General features: G+C 44.7%; 1 protein-coding gene across 7 annotated transcripts in view; it reads right to left on the bottom strand.

Annotated features, from left to right (window-relative positions):
* Positions 1–19,194, bottom strand: part of Bicc1 (BicC family RNA binding protein 1) — a 236,830-nt gene that overhangs the window by 76,920 nt on the left and 140,716 nt on the right. For 3 of the 7 annotated variants that reach the window (XM_087597692.1, XM_087597690.1, XM_087597691.1), the window contains exon 1: positions 14,182–14,274. The exons of the other annotated variants lie outside the window; for them this stretch is intronic. In XM_087597692.1, the coding sequence (XP_087453818.1) occupies positions 14,182–14,239 (58 nt within the window). In that variant the 5' untranslated portion in view covers positions 14,240–14,274. Of the gene's footprint in view, positions 1–14,181; positions 14,275–19,194 lie in introns of those variants that run through there. 7 annotated transcript variants of the gene reach the window in all.

Below are 19,194 nucleotides of genomic sequence, written 5' to 3'. Positions count from 1 at the left end.
GGCTCTAAACTGATCGATCCTAACTGCTACAGGCCACAGGCCCACAACTTCCTGTAACTTCTGCTCCAGATTTGAGGCCTTCGTTAGGCCTCCAAGAGCAAGCACACATGTGGCTTGCTTGGAGAGACGCACATACGTACACATACATAAGCATACACTTTAAAGCAAGAAATACCGCTCTATTTGCTCTTTGGGGGATTGATAAAATACTTGAGCAAATTAAGGGTCACAAAAATACATAGCTTGAGCAAAAATCTCGTCTTAACCACTCCATCAAATGTAGCTGACTGCAAGCTTCTCTTAAAAGGCAATACATGAAGATTTCTTTCAAAAGACAACACCTGTTACAAAACAAACTGTTTCAGGTACTACCATAGGGGTACATTTCATGTTGTATCATATACAACCCTGTGAATATTAATTCAGATCTCTTCTATAGCATGTCAATTTTGCCAGCTAAACACCTACTCCATCCAGTCCCTCCTCTTACCTGACCTAAGTCAGACATGCTTCAATCCATCTGCTCTCTCAGATCATTTACTGAGAAATCTTCCTGTATACACAGGCAAGCCCCGCCACCCTCCATGCAAAGTATAAATTCTTTCAAGATCCACAGCCTTCTCATTGGTCCCTAATGCTTTTCCAGAGTCTATGCTATGCCCCTCAATTTGAAGTCACTCCTGCAGAATTCTGGGATGGCTTTCACATTGCTATTTCTTAGGGTCCCAGTCACTAAATGTTGAGCATGAATGAGTTACATGGGCTTTTGAGATCCAATGTTTCATGTGGTCCTCCCCTGGTCTGTAAAACCACCCTACGTCCATCCCTTTCTCCATCTGGAAAATAGTTTATCTCTCAAAGCCAAGTCAATTCTCATTCTTCTTTAAGTCCTTCCAGAATGAGCTAGTCAACTCTTGGAGGGGACTGCTAGGGCACTTTGTTCTCAGTTCTGTCCTGATTGAAATTCGGAAGCAAGGGCCAGAGAGATAGCTGCGTGGTTAACGTACTTGTCCCTCCATAAGAGGACCCAGACTTGGTTCCCCAGCACCCAGATGGTAGCTTATACCCTTTAGCAACTGGATTTCCAAGACATCAGATGCCCTCTTCTGACCTCCACAGGCACCAGGCACATGTGTGGTACACATACAGGCTTGTAGGCAAAACACTCATATATAAAAGAAATCCAAGAGAACTTAAAAAAACAACAACTTGGAAAAATGGAGAGGCCAAAATTTAGAGACTATTAATTCCTAAAACACATTCGTAAGCCAAATCTTAGTCATTCTATGTGTGCTTTTGACTAAATACACTGTACACTTGTACATATGCATGCACACATACACAAATCAGATCCAGGAAAATGTGGGAACGAAAAAAAATCTTTCAATCCAAATTAACTGAAAAATATCCAGCTTACCCAGATGAATCAGACACGGCCTTATTTTGAAATACCTGATGCTGCCTTGACCACTTTTAAATGTCAAATGAATTTCTGAGAGCAGCCAAAACCATTTTAAGACTCTTGTAAGTTTCCAAAATATAATTATAAATTTATAAGTCCTCTCCTTTATACATGCACAAAACTTTTAGAATTCAATGGGGAAATAAACCTTCATCTCAAAAATATGGACTTGGAAGTTGGGAAATAAAAACACACGCTATTTCCAGGCAGTGGTCATCTTAATAATAGCTACCATTCCTTGAGAATATGTTGCCAGAACTGTGCTGGGCACTCTCTCCCTAGAAGTCTTCCCTGCAATCCTGCAGTCATCCTAGGGAGGGAGCCTTTCCTTGCTCTGGATTTTCAGACCAGGAAGGTGATTAAAGGTAAGAAGCGATTGCAGGGACCTCATCAGACCAGGACTCAAAGCCGGGTCTCCCGCTTCTGCCAACCCCACAGATACCCTACAAGTTCAAATGCATCATGGGAAAGTCAGGCAGGTGACTTCTCCACTGAGAGAATGACATGACTGCTCAGACTACAGGAGTCTTAAGACATGATCTGCTTTGCCCAGGGAAGAGAACTGTCAGCCACTCATCTGAGATTTACACCCGATCCCCCACTGTGTGGATGAACTCATGAAAACTCTAATTTCTAATTAAGATAGAAATTACACGTTTTCTTTAGAAAGAGATAAACTGTGTGTGTTGAAACAGAGTCTAAATAGAAATACATTTTTTTAATAAACAAAACTACAAATTCCAGTTAGATCAGCTCTAACTACAATCTCTTCACAGCTAAAATGTATCCATTTTGATATCAATGTATCAACAACTCAAGAGAGGATGCAAAACACTGCATGTGAGGATTATCCGAGAGAAACTGTTTCTGCAAGGAAGATAGAGAAATGTGACACCTGGGTTTTATAACCCTAAAGCTGCTTTCTTTACTTGTTCTACTAAATCAAGGCTCCTCATGCCACTTACTACAGGGGGCCACACGGATTCAGCAGTCCCCAGCACTGCCCGGGTCACCTCTCCACCTAGAATGTGCATAATGCAATCTGCTAACTCTCCTACTGCCTCAAGGACGACCTGGAGTCATCCTTACAAATACAGGTTTATCTTCATTCACACAATGTGTGTTTACTGAAAATAGATGTACCTTTCATTTTCTGTTCCCTTTTTTGCAGTTTCTAAAATTACATCCATAAAACATTGGGCAGCCCGGGGAAAGACACCAGGATGCTACTTCTCACATTTCAGACTACAGTCTTGCCTCGGCCCTCCGGCACTTTGGCTTGGTTTTTCATGAAATAATTTCGAAGACCATTAAATTTGATGCATGACTGGTCAAAGTGCTTGCTGAACTGGATTATAGGAATGTCGAGTTGCCTGTGCTATTTTTGAAGGAAGGGAACTTCCTTGAAACTTGGTGACAGACAATGCCGTAGTCTACCCGGTGATGATAAGGCTGTTTTCTGGGTATCTACAATGCAATATTCCCTCTGGGGACATGGTGGAACCATGTACCAGACAGACTCCTACAGCATCCACTGCCCCAGACAAGGAGGATAATAAGTTACTAAAAGAGGAGATGCAGCTGGCTTCAGATTTGCAGAACAAGAAATTCAAAACCCAGAGCTGTCCTGGAAGCACGAACAGGAGTGTCATATTGAAGCAGGAGAAAACAGCAGAGTTTCTTGAAGGCTTGAGGCTGCAGGAGAAGTCAAGGCTTAGTTGAAGAAAAGATCCCTTCAGGATCAAAGGCCTCTTTCCAGAAGATCCAGGGAATGACTGTCAGCTTCCTGGAGGACTCAGAGACTCAGATTCCTGCACAGGACCTGGCCCTTTCTCCCAGCATGAGAACCCTTGGGATGGGATGCCTGCCAGCTGGCCACATGCCTTTGACCAGTTCTGCTTAGCTTTGTCTCCCCATCCAGGCATTGACCTCCAGGTCTTCATCAACGAATGCGGTAGATCAACTGCCTGAAGGGTCCTTCCAGCAGCCTGGGATCTGAGGTGAGCTAGAACAAGAAGCTGGAGAGGCAGGCAGAGGAAAGTTCACTCCAGGCCTTATCTGGATTCAGTGTAGGGGTTTAAACAAAAGCGTGGGGCCATCGCTAATAACGCCTTTGTAGATGAGCCCACCAAAACACTGACAGGAGACCGCAAATGGGGAAACACAAGGAAAGGAGAACAAGACTATGGAACCTCTGGCCTTAAAGCCTGGTGCAATTCAGGGGGAACTACCTCAAGATTTTTCTGGGGAAGAATTTACAATGGAATGCTGCAAGGAAGACTGTGCCTATGTATGTCCTGGTGGTCATTCAGCCCAAGCTGTCACACAGTTCCTGTGATGTCGAAAGACCAAAGAACAGGGGAGTACCTTTTTAAACACACTTACATTAAATCACCAGAACTCAAGTGTGGTGGTTTGAACATGCTTGGCCCACTATTAGGAGGTGTTGCCTTGTTTTAGAAAGTGTGATACTGTGGGAATAGGCTTTAAGACCCTCATCCTAGCTGCCTGGAAGTTAGTCTTCCACTAGCAGCCTTCAGATGAAGATGTAGAACTCTCAGCTCCTCCACCCCCATGCCAGTCTAGACACTGCCATGTTCCCACCATGATGATCATGGACTGAACCTCTGAACCTGTGAGCCAGCCCTAATTAATTGTTGTCCTTTTAAGACTTGCCTTGGTTACAGTGTCTGTTCACAGCAGTAAAATCCTTACTAAGACACCAAGCATAAAACACAACCCATGAGACTATAGTAGTTAATCTTTTAGTGAAAATGCGAGAAAATAAAGGGGGTGGGGGTAGGGAGGTGGGAAGTTATCTTTCTTTTGTATTGCCATGGCAAAACACCATGACCAAAGTTAACTTATAAAGGGAAGCATTTAATATGAAGGCTTATCATTCCAGAGGTTAGAGACATTCCTTGTCCAACAAGGCCCCATATTGCCTAATCCTTCCCAAACAGCTCCACCAACCGGGGACCAAGCATCCCAGTACATACACCCATGGGGGCAATTCTCATTCAAACCACTGGAATTCTTTCAGGCGGTAAGAGCCTGCAAATGTAATGTGCTATGTGTGAAATAAAAGTCCCACCAGAGATGAGCTAGAGAGATGGCTCAGGGGTTTTGAGTGCCAGCTGTTCTCCCAAAGGATTTAGGTTCAGCTTCCAGGACCAACATGGAAACTCAGAAATTATCTAGAACTTCAATTCTAGTAGAGCCATCCCCCCTCTTCTGGCCCTGTGGGCAGTGCATGCATGTAATGCATATACATATATGAAGGCAACATGCTAGTACACATAAAGGAATAGTAAATAAATATAAAAACAAAAGTATACATATTACACTTATGTATATACATATATACACATATATGTATATAAATACATGTGTGGAGTATGTATGTACGTGGGTATATGTATGTGTATGTATATGTGTATCTGTGCGTGTGTGTGTGTGCGCGCACACACGTGTGTACACCATGGGGCACAAGTGTAGATCAGAGGACAACTTTTAAATTGGCTCTTTTCTTCAGCTAATGAGACCCCAAGACCAAACTCAAGGTATCAACACATGCTTTGTAAACACTGCTTTCACCCACTGAAACATCCATTTTCTGTAACAATTGATTTTTGTTATTTATGGGTGTATGTTGTTCAATGTAGGTGTTGGGAACAAACCTGGGGTCCTCTGGCTAACCAGGAAGTGTTCCTTACCTCAGAGTCATCCCTCTGGTCCTGAAAAATCCATTTTTAATGAAAGTCTCACCTCCAGACATATTTGGTTAAGAAGAAGTAATTTATTTTTTTTGGGGGGGGGATAACACACAAACCCAACAGCAACATGAAAATAGTACAGACACAGCAAATGGGAAGAGCAGAGATGCCTGAGTTACTGCATTGACAGTGGTTTGAATGAGAATGACCGCCATAGGTTCATATAGCTGCATGTTTAATAACCAGTTAGTGGAACTGCTTGGGAAGGATTAGGAGGTGTGGCCTTGTTGGAGTGGGTGTGGCCTTGTTGGAGTGGGTGTGGCCTTGTTGGAGGAGGTGTGGTCTTGTTGGAGGAGGTGTGGCCTTGTTGGAGGAGGTGCGTCATGGAGTAGGCTTTAAGGTTTTAAAAGCCCGTGTTGTAGCTTGGGTTTTATTGCTGTGAAGAGACACCAAGACCCCAGCAACTCTTCTAAAGGAAAGCATTTAACTGGGGCTGGCTTACAGTTCAGAGGGTTAATCCATTGCCATTATGGCAAGAGGCACAGTAGCACTCAGGCAGACGTGATGCTGGAGAAAGTTTTACATCTGGATCGTCAGGCAGCAGGAAGAGAAAGGAGAGACACTGGGCCTGGCTTGAGCACCTGAAACCACAAAGCCCACTCCCCAGTGACACATTTCCTCCAGCTCCTCTAAATAGTGCCACTACCTATGGGCTTATGGAGGTACCAGGACCAGTCTCATGTGCTGCCTGCTGGTTGGGATATAAGTTCACAGCTCCTGCTCCAGCACCATGGCCTGCTGGCTCCCATGATGATCATGGGCTAACCCTCTGAAACAATAAGCAAGCCCCTAATGAGATGCTTTCTTTTACACATTGCCTTGGTCATGGTGTCTCTTCACAGAATGGAACAGTAACTACAAAAGCATCCTAGCGAGAGAGCAAGAAAGATGGCTGACAAAGATGTGGCTGAGGGAGGCACGGCCTTCCAGGGCTGCTCTTGAGCTCTGTGCTAAAGAAATTGTCAATGCAAGAAGAAAGCAGTTCTGACATTGGCGGTCTCCACAGTAGTGTCAGACTGCCCTCAGGCTTCCAGGGCCAGCAGCTCTCTCTCCAGTCCCCTACCAAGGACTGCATATAGATGCGCGTTATGATCCCCTCATTTCTGTCAGAATTAGGTTTATTCTGACAAGATGGCCTTTGCCCAGCCCTACTATAGGGCAGCTAAGGTAGAGTCACACCCTCAGTGTGGACCAAGGCTCTCCCAACTCCTCTACCCACAGGCATTCTTGTGCTTCCACAGGAGGACCTGGATTGTGTGACCAAGCCAGTCTGCTTCTTCCCCAGGTATCCCTCAACAGACAATGACACTTAACAAGAATAATAAAAGGCACTTTGTATTTGATAAAAGTACTTGATGAAAAAGATGGTGAGCCTAAGAGAAACAGGTATGGAACTAACTCTTGGGATTATGGCTGAAGCATCAAATATAGGAACACAGAATGGAGTTATGAATTTAGGAAGGACATTCTGCACTCACTTAGGGATGAGCTTAACAATGCAGTGACGCTGAGGAATGCTAATTCCTCTAACCTAGGGACCTTGGGGAACTAAGAGCGAGCAGTCTAAGGCATCGATGAGAATTCCATGAATTTCTTTGATGCTCAAAACTGTCTATTGATAATGCTGATCCAATATCACCAGCTCAGGAGAAATGCTTATTTCGTAGTCTTTTTCCTATCGGTCAATATCGGTCAAGTCAAAGTAACACCAATCCCTTCTTTGCGCACACAAAGCACAGGAGAAGAAGGATCCTGAAGGCACTTGCAGTGGAAACTTCCCGTTTCTTTGCAAGTCGGTTATGTTGAATGGTGTTTTTCTGGGGCGCACAGGAGAAAGGATGTTTCTATAGCAGACGTATGAAAGGATGCATTATGTTCAGAAGGAATATAAATATGACCCCACAGAATATTTTACTTTACTCCACCTCACTATTCTTTGCTAATAACACACATGTATGGGTTCCCCTTACATAGCATTGTTGAGCTCCACTGAGAGAAACTCGCCAAGAACTGATCACAAGGTTCCTGGGTTTCTTGTGGTGTCTGCCTGCCTAGAGGCCTGGTCTGCAGCTGCTGGTTCGTATTTGTTGTTTGCTATGGGACTGAACTGCTGCCAAAAAGATTGAGCTCACCCCCAAAGAACTACTGTTAAACAGGTCCACTTCCCCTGTATCCTAATCACTTTTCTCTTCCCTACCTCTGCTGGGTAATGGGTAAGAGAAGTTGAATGTTTATTACAATAGGCTGAAAAAAAATTATGACAACAGGTACTGTTACAAAACTTTTAGTAGTGGGTAGCATGGTGCAGTCAGGAGAGCTCAATAGGGATGCTGTTTTCAACCAGCTTGATCTGGAACAAGAGAAACAGCCTTTCCTGTGGCGTCCAGACAGGAGACCCTTCCCTGCTCCAGTCGAAATGGTAGCCAGGAGCTAGAGAAGAACACCGCCGGTGTGTCCTCACCAGGATAGCGCATGCATAAAACAAACTGCTTCTGTAGATTTTTCCCTCTTCCTCATAAATGGGAAGAGTGCACCAGCAGGATAATTCAGTCAGTTAAGGACCCTGCCATCTAGCCTGATGACATGAGTTCAATACCCGGGACCCAGGAGGACAGAACTGACTCCACAGAGTTGTCTGATCTCTCCATGTGTGCCTTAGCACATATGCTGCATGAGAGAGAAAGAGAGAGAGAGAGAGAGAGAGAGAGAGAGAGAGAGAGAGAGAGAGAGAGAGAGAGAAAATGACAGAAGGAAGGAAATTTTAAGTTGGGGAGCAACTTACCTCAAATTAAGGTAGGTATACTTCAGTATATCGCTATTTTTTAAATATTTTATTAAAATTATATTAATATTTATTAGTATTTTATTAATTCCTTGAAAATCACATGTAATATATTTTGATTACAGTCATGACTTCTCCTACTAACTCCTCTCAGATTCAACCCTAGCCCCTTCCAACGTCATGACATACAGATATAGATACAGATACAGACAGATCTATAAATATGATCGCCAATTTGTGCTGTTCATTGTTCATACACTCATGGGTATGGGGCCATCCTTTGGAGCGTTGGTCTAACTGCCAGAAGCTACTCCCTTAAAGAAAATAGGCTCCACCCATTCCTGAAGCTATCAATTATCAATAGCCCCTCAGTTGGGGTGGAAGTTAGTAAGTCCTTCCCAGCTCCATGTTGGAATGTCGGCTGGATTGATCTTGTGCGGGCTGGATTGATCTTGTGCGGATCTTGTATGGGCCACCAGAGCTGCTGTGAGTATGTGAGCATTTCCAGAGACAACATTTGACTCCGGTCCTTTCTGACCTTTGGCTATTACAGTTTTTCACCTCCCTCTCCTGGAATGTTCCCTGAGCCTTGGGAGGAGGGGTATGATTCAGATACCCTATGTGCCTTAGGACGCCAAAGATACCATCCCCTGCACTTTGACCAGTCAGCCTTACACGGTTGTTTACACTTACCTTTTCTTTTCTATATTTACTCCCCAAAGAACTGGAATTTGCCTGGCCCTAGGGAGGGAATGCAGTCTTCCCCAGATCTGCTTGACAGACAGAGAAACCAGACCCACTAGCAGATGTGGAAAAGACACATGTCTGAGTCTGCTGCTCTCTCATTACAGACCACAGAGGACTCTCCCTTCCCAAAATGCTGATTTAATACATAGACAAAGAAAATGATTTCTTCATGTGCCAAGAGGTCAAGTTGTACCCAACACCGCAGTAAACTTGGCAACAAATTCCCTCAGAAAAGAAGTTTTTCCTAGTGGGAAAAGTGGGCCGTTTGCCTCTTTGTTGAGAATTTTTAAATTTGGTGGGTTTTTTTTTTTTTACTTTTCAGTTAATATAAAGTTACCACCAATTTCCTGAAAATCCAAACATGATTTTTGAAACCCTAAAATTACATTGACAAAGAAATATTACCAGTTCACTTCAGCATCAGGGTAAAGTGAGAAAAAAACATTATTATCAAGACTCCTAGATCAAGACTGTTCTTTTTCCCAATTCTGGCTTTCAGTAGAGAGAGGCAAAATGGTGATGGTCTATATACATGCCGGGATACAGGAGGGGTTGTATTTAAAACAAAAATAAACTCAACTATGTCAGCGTTGTAAGAATTTAGAGCCAAAGACCACAGCTAAGGCATGCCAAAAATCTTATGCTAACCAGAAAAGGGCTTTCAAATGTTCCCAGAATGAACATTTTTATCATAATGATCATAGGCTCCAATTTAAGTAGCCTCTGGCACCTGAGGAGAAACAGTGACCTAGAAAGCCCTGCGAGGGTAGCAGGTCACAGAAAGCGCTCACTACCCATTAGTGGCTGAGGGTCAGAGTCGGGGTGGCAGAGGTGTAATTAAATATAGCCCAGGCTTGCCCAGACTCCTGTGTGGATGAGTGTCAACAGTCACAGGCTTTTCCCATGATGAAGCGTAGGCTGCACAATTGAGGGCCTTCAATAACCGTCTCCTGCGATGTGGCAGACACTGTTCTAGGGCCTGACTGAGGTAGGAGGCTTCCGTAGCTGCCCAGAAGGGACCTTCTCATGACGCTGACTGAAGTGAAGAATCTCTTGACGGGAAAGACAAACACCTCTGGACAACCAAGGCCAGCCATACTTAAATGTGGCAAGTGGTGTTGACATTTGCAACAGCCAGCTCGTTAGCTAGTGATTACCGGCGGATGATCAGAAGGTGGGAACACGGGCCAGCAAGAGAACAGATATTCTAACTGTGTCCTCAGGGACAGGCTCAGCTGATGGTGTCAGGGATGATGCCTGGAGATGGGAGAGACTTCCCAAAGAGGGACGGTCCCTACCCATGTCTACCCTACCTCTAAGAGCAATCTCCATGTGAATGTACTGTAAGCATCTGTGTTTAAACCACTGGCTTCCGGGAATGCCCGAGGAAGGAGACATCAGCATAGGGGTCACTGTTTTTAATGTGAGAATTATATTTGTCCTGGTGGAGGGAGGAGGAGGTTGGTGGACTGAGGCTATAATATCCATGTGTTCATGGAGGGGTGTGGTCATGGCTGCAACCATTATTCAAGGGCTTACACACCTCTCCCATCATTCCCTATGCATAAGACTGTTTCAAAACCTTCTCTTCTCAGGAATTCATTTAAAAAAAGACTCATAGGTACTGATTTTTTACCAATGACAGACTTTAGTCAATCTTCCAGCATATTTAGAAGTGTTGAATAATATTAAGAAACCATGAACGAGGGTTAGAGAGATGGCTCGGGGATTAAGAGCACTTGCTGCTCTTCCAGAGGTCCTGAGTTCAGGTCCCAGTAACCACATGGTAGCTCACAACCATCAGTAAGTAGCTGCTGATGACCCAATGGCCTCAGTGCCTCTGGGGGCAGCTGCACAGATGTGCTGCATGTGTGTATACATGCACACATAGACACAGACACACACACACACCTACACACACACACACCTCTCTCTCTCTATCTCTGTCTCTGTCTCTCTCTCCTCTCTCTCTCTCTCTCTCTCTCTCTCACACACACACACACACACACACAGAAACACATATACATAAAATTCTTTTAAAAATCTTTAAGGGGTTGGGGATTTAGCTCAGTGGTAGAGCGCTTGCCTAGCAAGCACAAGGCCCTGGGTTCGGTCCTCATCCGAAAAAAAAAATCTTTAAGTAGCCATTAACTGATATTGCCCAGTCTGCTGCTAAACTAATTTAATATGGTTTTAAAGACGTTTAATGCAAATTGCAGTCTCCTTCCAGAGAAACTTCGCTGAGAATCTTTTTTGTAGTCCTAGAGTATGAAAATCATTTCTGAACTTACCTGTGTAAGAACTTTAGATCTTTAGGGGTTAGAGAGATGTCTCAGTAGCTAAGACTTACTGGCTGCCCTTCTAAAGGACCTAGGTTTTCTTCCCAGCACCCACAGGGCAGCTCACAATGACTCACTATGTCCTCCAGTTCCAGGGGATCTGACACCTGGCCTTCACAGGCATCAGACATGCACCTGATACACAGATGTGCATGAAAATACAAAGTAACAACAGGAATAACTCATATAGAAAACAAATCATTGAAAAAATGAAAAAACAAAATTCAGATATGTAGACATTCCGCATTCGCAGAGAGAGGCAAACACACAAAACTGAATGAGAGAGAGAGAGAGAGAGAGAGAGAGAGAGAGAGAGAGAACACTTCAATCTCGTATATATTAAATTCTTACTCTCCCACCAGAAATTCCCCTTTTTCCCAGTAAAATCCAGTTGGTCTTGTATTGAAATCCAGCATTTTTAAGACAGAGCCAGGGAGGTCAGGGCTACTGTTTTTATCAAATGCTTACCTTTCTGAAGCCCACACACCCATACCCACCTCACCTCCTGCCTCAGGAGTCTGGTAAGTCTACCAGTCTAACATTTCATCTTGCCCAACAACCTTCTGAGGTCAGCCCTCCTCTAGAGCAACCATGTTCCTTGAGATGGTCCCCATGATCTGAGCTTTTCGACCTCAGGAAGGCAGCTGTGAGGCGATCCGTGGCCACGGGTATATCTTTAACGACTTCACACCGAGAAGGCCCATTGCGTTCACCCAAAAGGCAGAAAGCAACCGCACGGTATTAGCAGCCTACAGTGAGAAGGCTGAAGAGCTAACCTTTATTGGTGCCTATGAAGTGTAATGAAAAACATTATCTGAGGATATCAGAAGGACTCCATGATGAAGATGCTCAACAGAGGGCTGGAGCAATGGCTCATGGGTAAAGCGTTTGCAGTACAAACCTGAAGACCTGTGTTGGAACCCTAGAACCCATGTAAAGCCACACACAATGACCTGTAATCTCAGTGATGGGAGCAATATGATAGAAGCAGAGACAGGAGGATCCCTGAAGCCAGCCTGGAGTCACAAATACACACTTTTTTATCTTTAAAAAAATTAGATTAATTTTATGTGTATGAGTGTTTTGCCTGTATGCATGAGTGCGCACCTCATGCAAGCATGGTCTCTGTGGGGGTCAGAAGAGGGTGTTAGATCCCCTGAGATTAGAGTCACAGATGGTTGTGAGCCACCCTGTGCATGCCAAGAATCAAACCGGGATTCCCTGGAAAGGCACTCAGTGGACTAAACTGTTGAGCCATCTCCCGGCTCCAACCCCTCGTAATTTTTATTTTTAACTTTGCTCGTTCAAAACTGCAAAGCCTTAAATTTAACGGGGAAGGGAAAACATATGTATGGCACTGAAAGTTCTCCTAATTAAAACCGTTATTACACAAGAAACACATTCTAATCCCTCGGGGATATAAGAAAGATAACACGGATACATTTTTAAAAGGCATTGACAAATGGAAGAGCGAGGGGAAGGACTGAAGGACTATAGGTTTGCAACCCTATAGGAAGAACAACAATATCAACTAACTGGACACCCCAGGGCTCCCAGGGACTAAGCCACCAACCAAAGAGTACACATGGGGGGACCCATGGCATATGTAGCAGAGGATGGCATTGTTGGGCATCAATGGGAGGAGAAGCCCTTGGTCCTGGGAAGGCTCAATGCCCCAGTGTAAGGGAACATGAGGGCGGTGAGCAGGAGTGGGTGGGAAGTTGGAGAAGCACCCTCATAGAGGCAGGGAGAGTGGGTATGGGATAGGGAATTTGTGGAGGGGAAACCAGAAGGGGGACAACATTTGAAATGTAAATAAAGTAACCAATTTTTAAGAAATCCATATGAACGTAGGCTTTGCCACCCTCTAAGAATAAAGGGCATCTCAATGTAGAGCTCCCCGTGAAGTTAGCAGTACCAGAAAAATATTATTTTTAGTTATTATTTCTGCCTTATAAAAATGGGGGGGAGGGGGGCTCTGTTATGTAAAGCATTATGTCGGGGGTTGTTATCGAAAGCTAAGTGTAAATGATGACTCCAGCTAAGCCACCGTCCTGGAACAGAGGGACATCCGGAGCAGACAAAGACCACTCAAGTGCGACTCCAAGTGATCTCGTGCATGGCTTTGCAGTGGCCCTGCCCCATAGCCTTTGATGCCCTAGGGCTGAAAAAAGTAACATAGATTTCTCTGCTACAGGCAGGGAGGAGGATCCAGACAGATGGGTCACATCACACGTATCTTGTCTTTCAAAAACAAAAACAAAAACAAAACAAAACCCAAAAACAATACAAACAAACAAACAATAAAACAAAACAAAACAAAAACCCCACCAACAACACAGGTGCCCAAGGCACACAAAAATTCTTCCTTTTTTTCCCTTCACTGTAAGAATCTTGTTTTTCACTTTGTAAAACGCCAGGAGATGGTGTGACTTCCCATTACATAAGTCGTAAGTTATGAATTTCCTAGATTATGCAATCCTTCAGAACCATGGCCACAGTCATTTTCTTCAACTGATAATGTTAAGTCCCCCACCCCCCACCCCCAGGGAAACATGCATAAGTTATGAGGTGTTTGCGCTCGGAACATCTGGAAATTGGCTTACTAAGCGCTGGCGGGCTGTTATATAAGACGTCCTTCCATTCATGGAACTCTTACTCCAGAAACGTGAGCTCGCCTGCTCCCGTCTTAAAGTCACATGCAACAACTTAAACGACAACCACGGCAATACTGTTTCCAGCTTACTGAATTCTTAGTCTTCGACGGGTTTTGTTTTATCTGTCCAAAGAGTATGATTTGATTTAGTCAAGCTCTCCTGATGAGGATGAACACTGCTCAGTCATAGACTAAATATGCACCAGGGACCCACAGACATGGCCATCGCTCGGACCTTAACCGACACACACCCTCTCCTCCACACCATAGCGACATGGAGGCAAAGGGTTTGTCTTGATCAGTAATGAATGAGTGGTCAGAAAAGTCGGAAAGAGCCCAGTTATCCTCAGAAATGCAGCTACGAATTCACACGGGCTTCAGCTAGCCGCTCGACTCCATTTGGAGAGGTTTGTACTCACCACACCTTCTGGAGATGGGGTCCTGAGGCATCTGCAGTTCCCCCAGGTACTCAAACATCGTCTACTGGAGGCCCATCACCTCTTAAGTAGATTGAAGTTTCTCCTCTCTACCTCAAATATAAAACGCTCTTTCTATCCTCCCCTCCTTTTCAAACTCAGGGGAATAAGTCACATCTGTTTCGTCAAACAGCCAAGGACCTGATACAGACCAAACATTCATTTGGGCTCACATCTGGCAGGATTGGTGGCTTCAGTTATGAGATGTTTGACCTCTAGCAGAGGGGTTACTGAAGCTACTCTATGTCCCAAGCAGAGGCCACATGTCCGTTGAAGGGCTCAGCACGGGTGGTACTTTTACCTCAACACCAGTAACCTTATCGTCACACTTGTAAAGGGGAACTTGGAGCAAAGAATTTCTTTCAGAGTTCATGTCTGCTCTGTAGCTTCTCAGTCCAGAAGCATACTCAAAAGTCTCTCGCTTCTTCAGGAAAAGCAAGAACAAGATCATAAAATAAAAACACACCCACCTCACATCAATACCCTGTGTCAACTCTATGCCTCCTACCATGTTTGCCACAGGAACCTTTGAATACTAGCTGAACTGAACCCTTGTCTTTGCCACAAGGGTCCTTGGAGATCCTGTTCCCACAAAGCCTTTCTCCAAGGCTCGTGACACTTAGTTTTACAATGTTTCTATGGACAATGGAGCTCAATGCTTTCTGACCAAAACAAAGTTTCTAAAGAACAGTGTTTTTATCATTTAATTCATGTGATTGATGGTGACCACATATATGAACTCTTTAACCAAAATGTATTTAAATGTAAACTCATTTCAGTTGAATTAAGAACAGTCTAACAGGCTTTGGAGCCAGAGGGCGGGGGGGGGGGGGTGGGATAGAGGTGGTTTTCTTGTCTAAAATGGGGGTCCAATATAGAATGCCAGACAAACAAAAACTAAGGCTTCACCTCCTAGGATGATGTAGATGGGACCACCCCCGGCATGGCTGCCTTTCCCAGCCGGATGTCAGTTCTCAAGGCTGAGCGCCTGAGGTTAAGACTGCTCATAGAAACTGGATGGTTTCACTGCAGCCTTCCGTGAAAAGCCATCTTCTTGCCATATCTCTAGGACTCACATCCAACAATGAGTTTCCAAAGACCAGGAGGATGTTCCTGTCACCACAGGCAAAAACAGCAAAATGAGGGAAATCAAATGTTTATCACCATCAAGTAACTTCTTCGGATTCCCCATGGAGCGCACTTAAGAAATAGATCGAGAGAAACGGAAATATTTCCCTAACTTGGCTCAGACGGCTCATTGTGACATTCAGGAGAGTTGACAGGCATGATCTGATGGCTGGTCCCTCACGCCCACCCCCCAACCTCCATGATTAATCATCTGTGGGTTCTATTCTGGCAGGAACCGTGTCCAAATTGCATTGCCAAGGGCCTGGGAACTTTGAGCCACCTGGGCGACACCCAAGGACAAGAGCTCAGGAACTCTCTCTGCTCACACACCGATGAGGTTTTTTTTTCCTGGAATGCTGAAGTCAGGGCTTTTAGACCCTCCCTCTCTTGATTCTCACTATAGTGTATATTTTTCTTCTTGTTGACAACAATCTAATGTGCCTGGAAACCACTCCGTGAGCCTATGTCCCACTTGGGAACACCTTAATACTTTTGCAGATGGCTTGGAGCCTTTCATTTTTTTTTAAAACCAGCCATGAGCTCTAAATCATCTTGCCACATTTCTGCACTGCTAGAGAAAACGCACTGGAGGTAACCGCACTCTTTTTTTTTTTCTCTCTCAAGACCACAGAGCTGTCAATGAACAAGGACTCAGTGAGTTCATTAGCTCAAGGAAGGTATCCGGGACACTCACATTCGTTTCGGTTCCTTCCAGAAGACCTGAAGACAGGAGCCTTGGTTGGCTTGTGTCACATGGGACAGTGAGTTCAGAAGGCAGTCTTAGGAGCACAGGTCAGACTGGAAATGTCCGCTGAGGCCAATGAAACGCTAATGATGTTCATGACATCATTAATGATGTTCAGGACATACAGCAGTCAACTCCCCCCGAGCACACAGAGACGTGAACAGTGTGTCTCCAACTGCCCTACGGAGGGAGTGGACGGGGCACTTATTTTCTGGCTCCAATGTTTCCCTTGTGAAGGCTACCCTTGGATACTCAAGAGCTAGAATCTTCATGTACATTCCAGGCTGTTGTGGCTCAAAAATCATTCCCTCGGGGCTGCCAAAGAGCCCAGGCAGGTCTGCAGAGACCAATACTAGGTAGGAGGTATAAGTATGCACAGGAGATAGCTGTCTTGGGGTTGGCAGTACTCGGAAGCTGGTCCCGGGGTAAAGCCGCAGCGTCACCAGTGTGGGCAAGCAGCCAACTACGGGCTCGATCAAACTGACCTGGTCAGCTAATTCTATAAAGTTGTATCTTGAGTCTCAGGGTCTCTGAGACCTACGGGGTAGAGGAGACTCTCGTGGGCTCATTGCCTTTCAAGGCGTAATCAAGGTTTTCTCTTTTCCATGCCCCCCCCCTCTTCAAGACACATGTTTTCCCCTCTTCCACCGCCTCCGTTATTCAAATTCATCCCACCTTTGCAGATCCATACTAAGTATAAAAACCCTAAAAATACCTCCCTTGGCCGTGGCCCCCACTTTCCTCCTCTTCAAAGCTGTTCTAGTGGCGATGGCAAATTTGGACATTTTAAAGCATTTTCTTAAGTGAGAAGAGCAGGAATCCTCAGCCCCAAGGGCAGACACTAAGATGAGTGTCTTGTGAACTCCTTCAGTCTCACTAGAGTAGCCACTCAAGCAAAGCACACCCACGGCAACTGGAGAAAAAGGAGCCACGGGTTCTTCCTATCTCTATCCCAACAGACAGAGGTCACTAGGGTTTGCCGTGGGCGAGTCTGACAAGGGGTAGGCAGCGGACAAGTTTAGGTCGGAAGCACCCAAGGAAATATAGGCAATTCATTAGTGATATTAGCAGATTTAATCTAGGATGCAGAAGAAAGCTGGCCTGAAGTCAGAACAGGCAAGGGAGCGATAGTTACTCATGGCGGTCACGAAACAGAGGTTGACGTTTCGTTGAAAGAGGTGCTGTCGCCTTAGTCTCGTGTCTACTGGACTCAAGTGGCTTATCTTTTGCTGAGGTAATTATTTTCAGTGGGGAACACTGACGTCTAGATACTGGGACTATTTCCTACCTTCTTCACAAGTGTGGTGGTTTGAATACCCTTGGCCCAGGGAGTGGCACTATTAGGAGGTGTGGCCTTGTTGGAGGAAGTGTTTTACTCTGGGGGGTATGCTCTGAGACTCTCCTCCTGGCTGCCCGGAAACAGTCTGCTCTTGGCTTCATTTGGATAAAGATGTAGGACTCTCAGCTCTTCCAGGAAGTCTGCCTTCCAAGCCTGCCTGGAGGCTTCTGGCTTGATGATAATGGACTGAGTCTCTGAACCTGTAAGCCAGCCCCAATTAAAGGTTGTCCTTATAAGAGTTGCTTTGGTCATGGTGTCTGATCACAGCAACAGAAACCCTAGCTAAATCAAAAAGTCATCTGAAAGATACCAGAATAACCTAAGTCACGAATACATTAGCTTCTAGTCTATCCTAAATCTAATGATTAGGCAAACAGCTTAAGCCCTAACTTGTCACTTCAACTGCTTTTCAGGTACCGGGCATGTGATATCAATAAGGTTCTATACACAAAAGGAAAGGCAAGAATCCAAGAGACTCAAACCTGATCAGTAAATACACTAAATGTTAGCCCACAGCAGGAGCTGAGTTAAATGTGGAGACAAAGTGTCCACCCTGTCTGCAGTCTTGGGAGAAGCCACCTGTGATAGCAAGTGTCAGTAGAGGCTGCTTAAAAAAGGAGGTGGGGGCTAGGGGCTGAGATGTTGCTTGGTGACACAGTGCTTGAAGTCAACCTCTGGTCACACACATACACACACACACACACACACACACAAAATTTACAATATTAAAAATAAATATGTTTAAAAGTGACCTTACTTTTTTTTTATGTCTGTAAATTGCCAATGATATAAATCCTGTGAGATACTCACCCAAGAGAAAGCTTGGGAAGGTTGGGTGGAAACACACTCACTGGGTTATAAAACAAGGGAAATCAAGACACAGTGGTTGACCGCAAATATTAATATCTTCGGTGAATGAAAACTGCCTTTCCGTTCTTCTCCCTTCCTTAGTTTACACAATTCCCAACTTAAGTAGGACAAACCAGGGCTCCCCTTGTGCTGGGTCACACCTGAGAGGCTGTTTGGACCACACAGAAAAGGCAGGTGGCGCATCCCAAGTGGGGAAGGTCAGAAATCGGTGTCCATCCTGGTAAGAGGTTGAATGGCAAGACAAGGGAAACCACTCTCAAACCTGAATGCTCTTAGTTATGAACGTCTCTAGAGAAAAAGATGGGGCAGAGACGGAACAAGAGCCAACCCCAAATAACACACCAAAGTTACTCGTTCTTCACTGGAATATAAGGAATTGGAAACGATTCGGAAACTTTAGCCATTAGAATGGGGAAACAAAGCCCAACAGCCAGAAAGAGAGCCAAGCAATTTATTGGGTATCCTTTCTACCCTGCCAAGAAAACTCTGGAATTTGATGACTCTCGTACAATGTTTGTAAGGACTTCTCATGTCCTGACAAAATAAACACAGACACCCATTTTCATGCTCTTAAAATCGAAGGCCTAACCTTTGGGTAATTTACATTAGCATTCCAAAGTTCTGCATGTTAACACGCACCTTTTTTTTTTGTTTTGTTTTAAGCCTTTAAAAATCGACACGCTGCTGTTTAAAGTCAACCTGCTTCTCTCTGCAGTTTGGACTGGAAATAGTAGGTGGAATGCTTATACCGTCAAGAGGAACAAGTGGTGTGAGACAAAAATGCTTAGGAAACTTCATCCGAGTAGCGAGACTATTTAAAAAGAACGCTAGAGGCAAGAGGGACGAGCTAGTATCATAAAGAAAGGAGGTAAGC

The sequence above is a fragment of the Rattus norvegicus genome, chromosome 20 (genome assembly GCF_021556685.1).
Source record: "Rattus norvegicus strain SHRSP/BbbUtx chromosome 20, alternate assembly SHRSP_T2T, whole genome shotgun sequence".
In the NCBI taxonomy this organism is placed as follows: domain Eukaryota; kingdom Metazoa; phylum Chordata; class Mammalia; order Rodentia; family Muridae; genus Rattus; species Rattus norvegicus.
The sequence above is the reverse complement of the archived record's forward strand: the minus strand, read 5'-3'. Positions and strand labels throughout refer to the sequence as shown.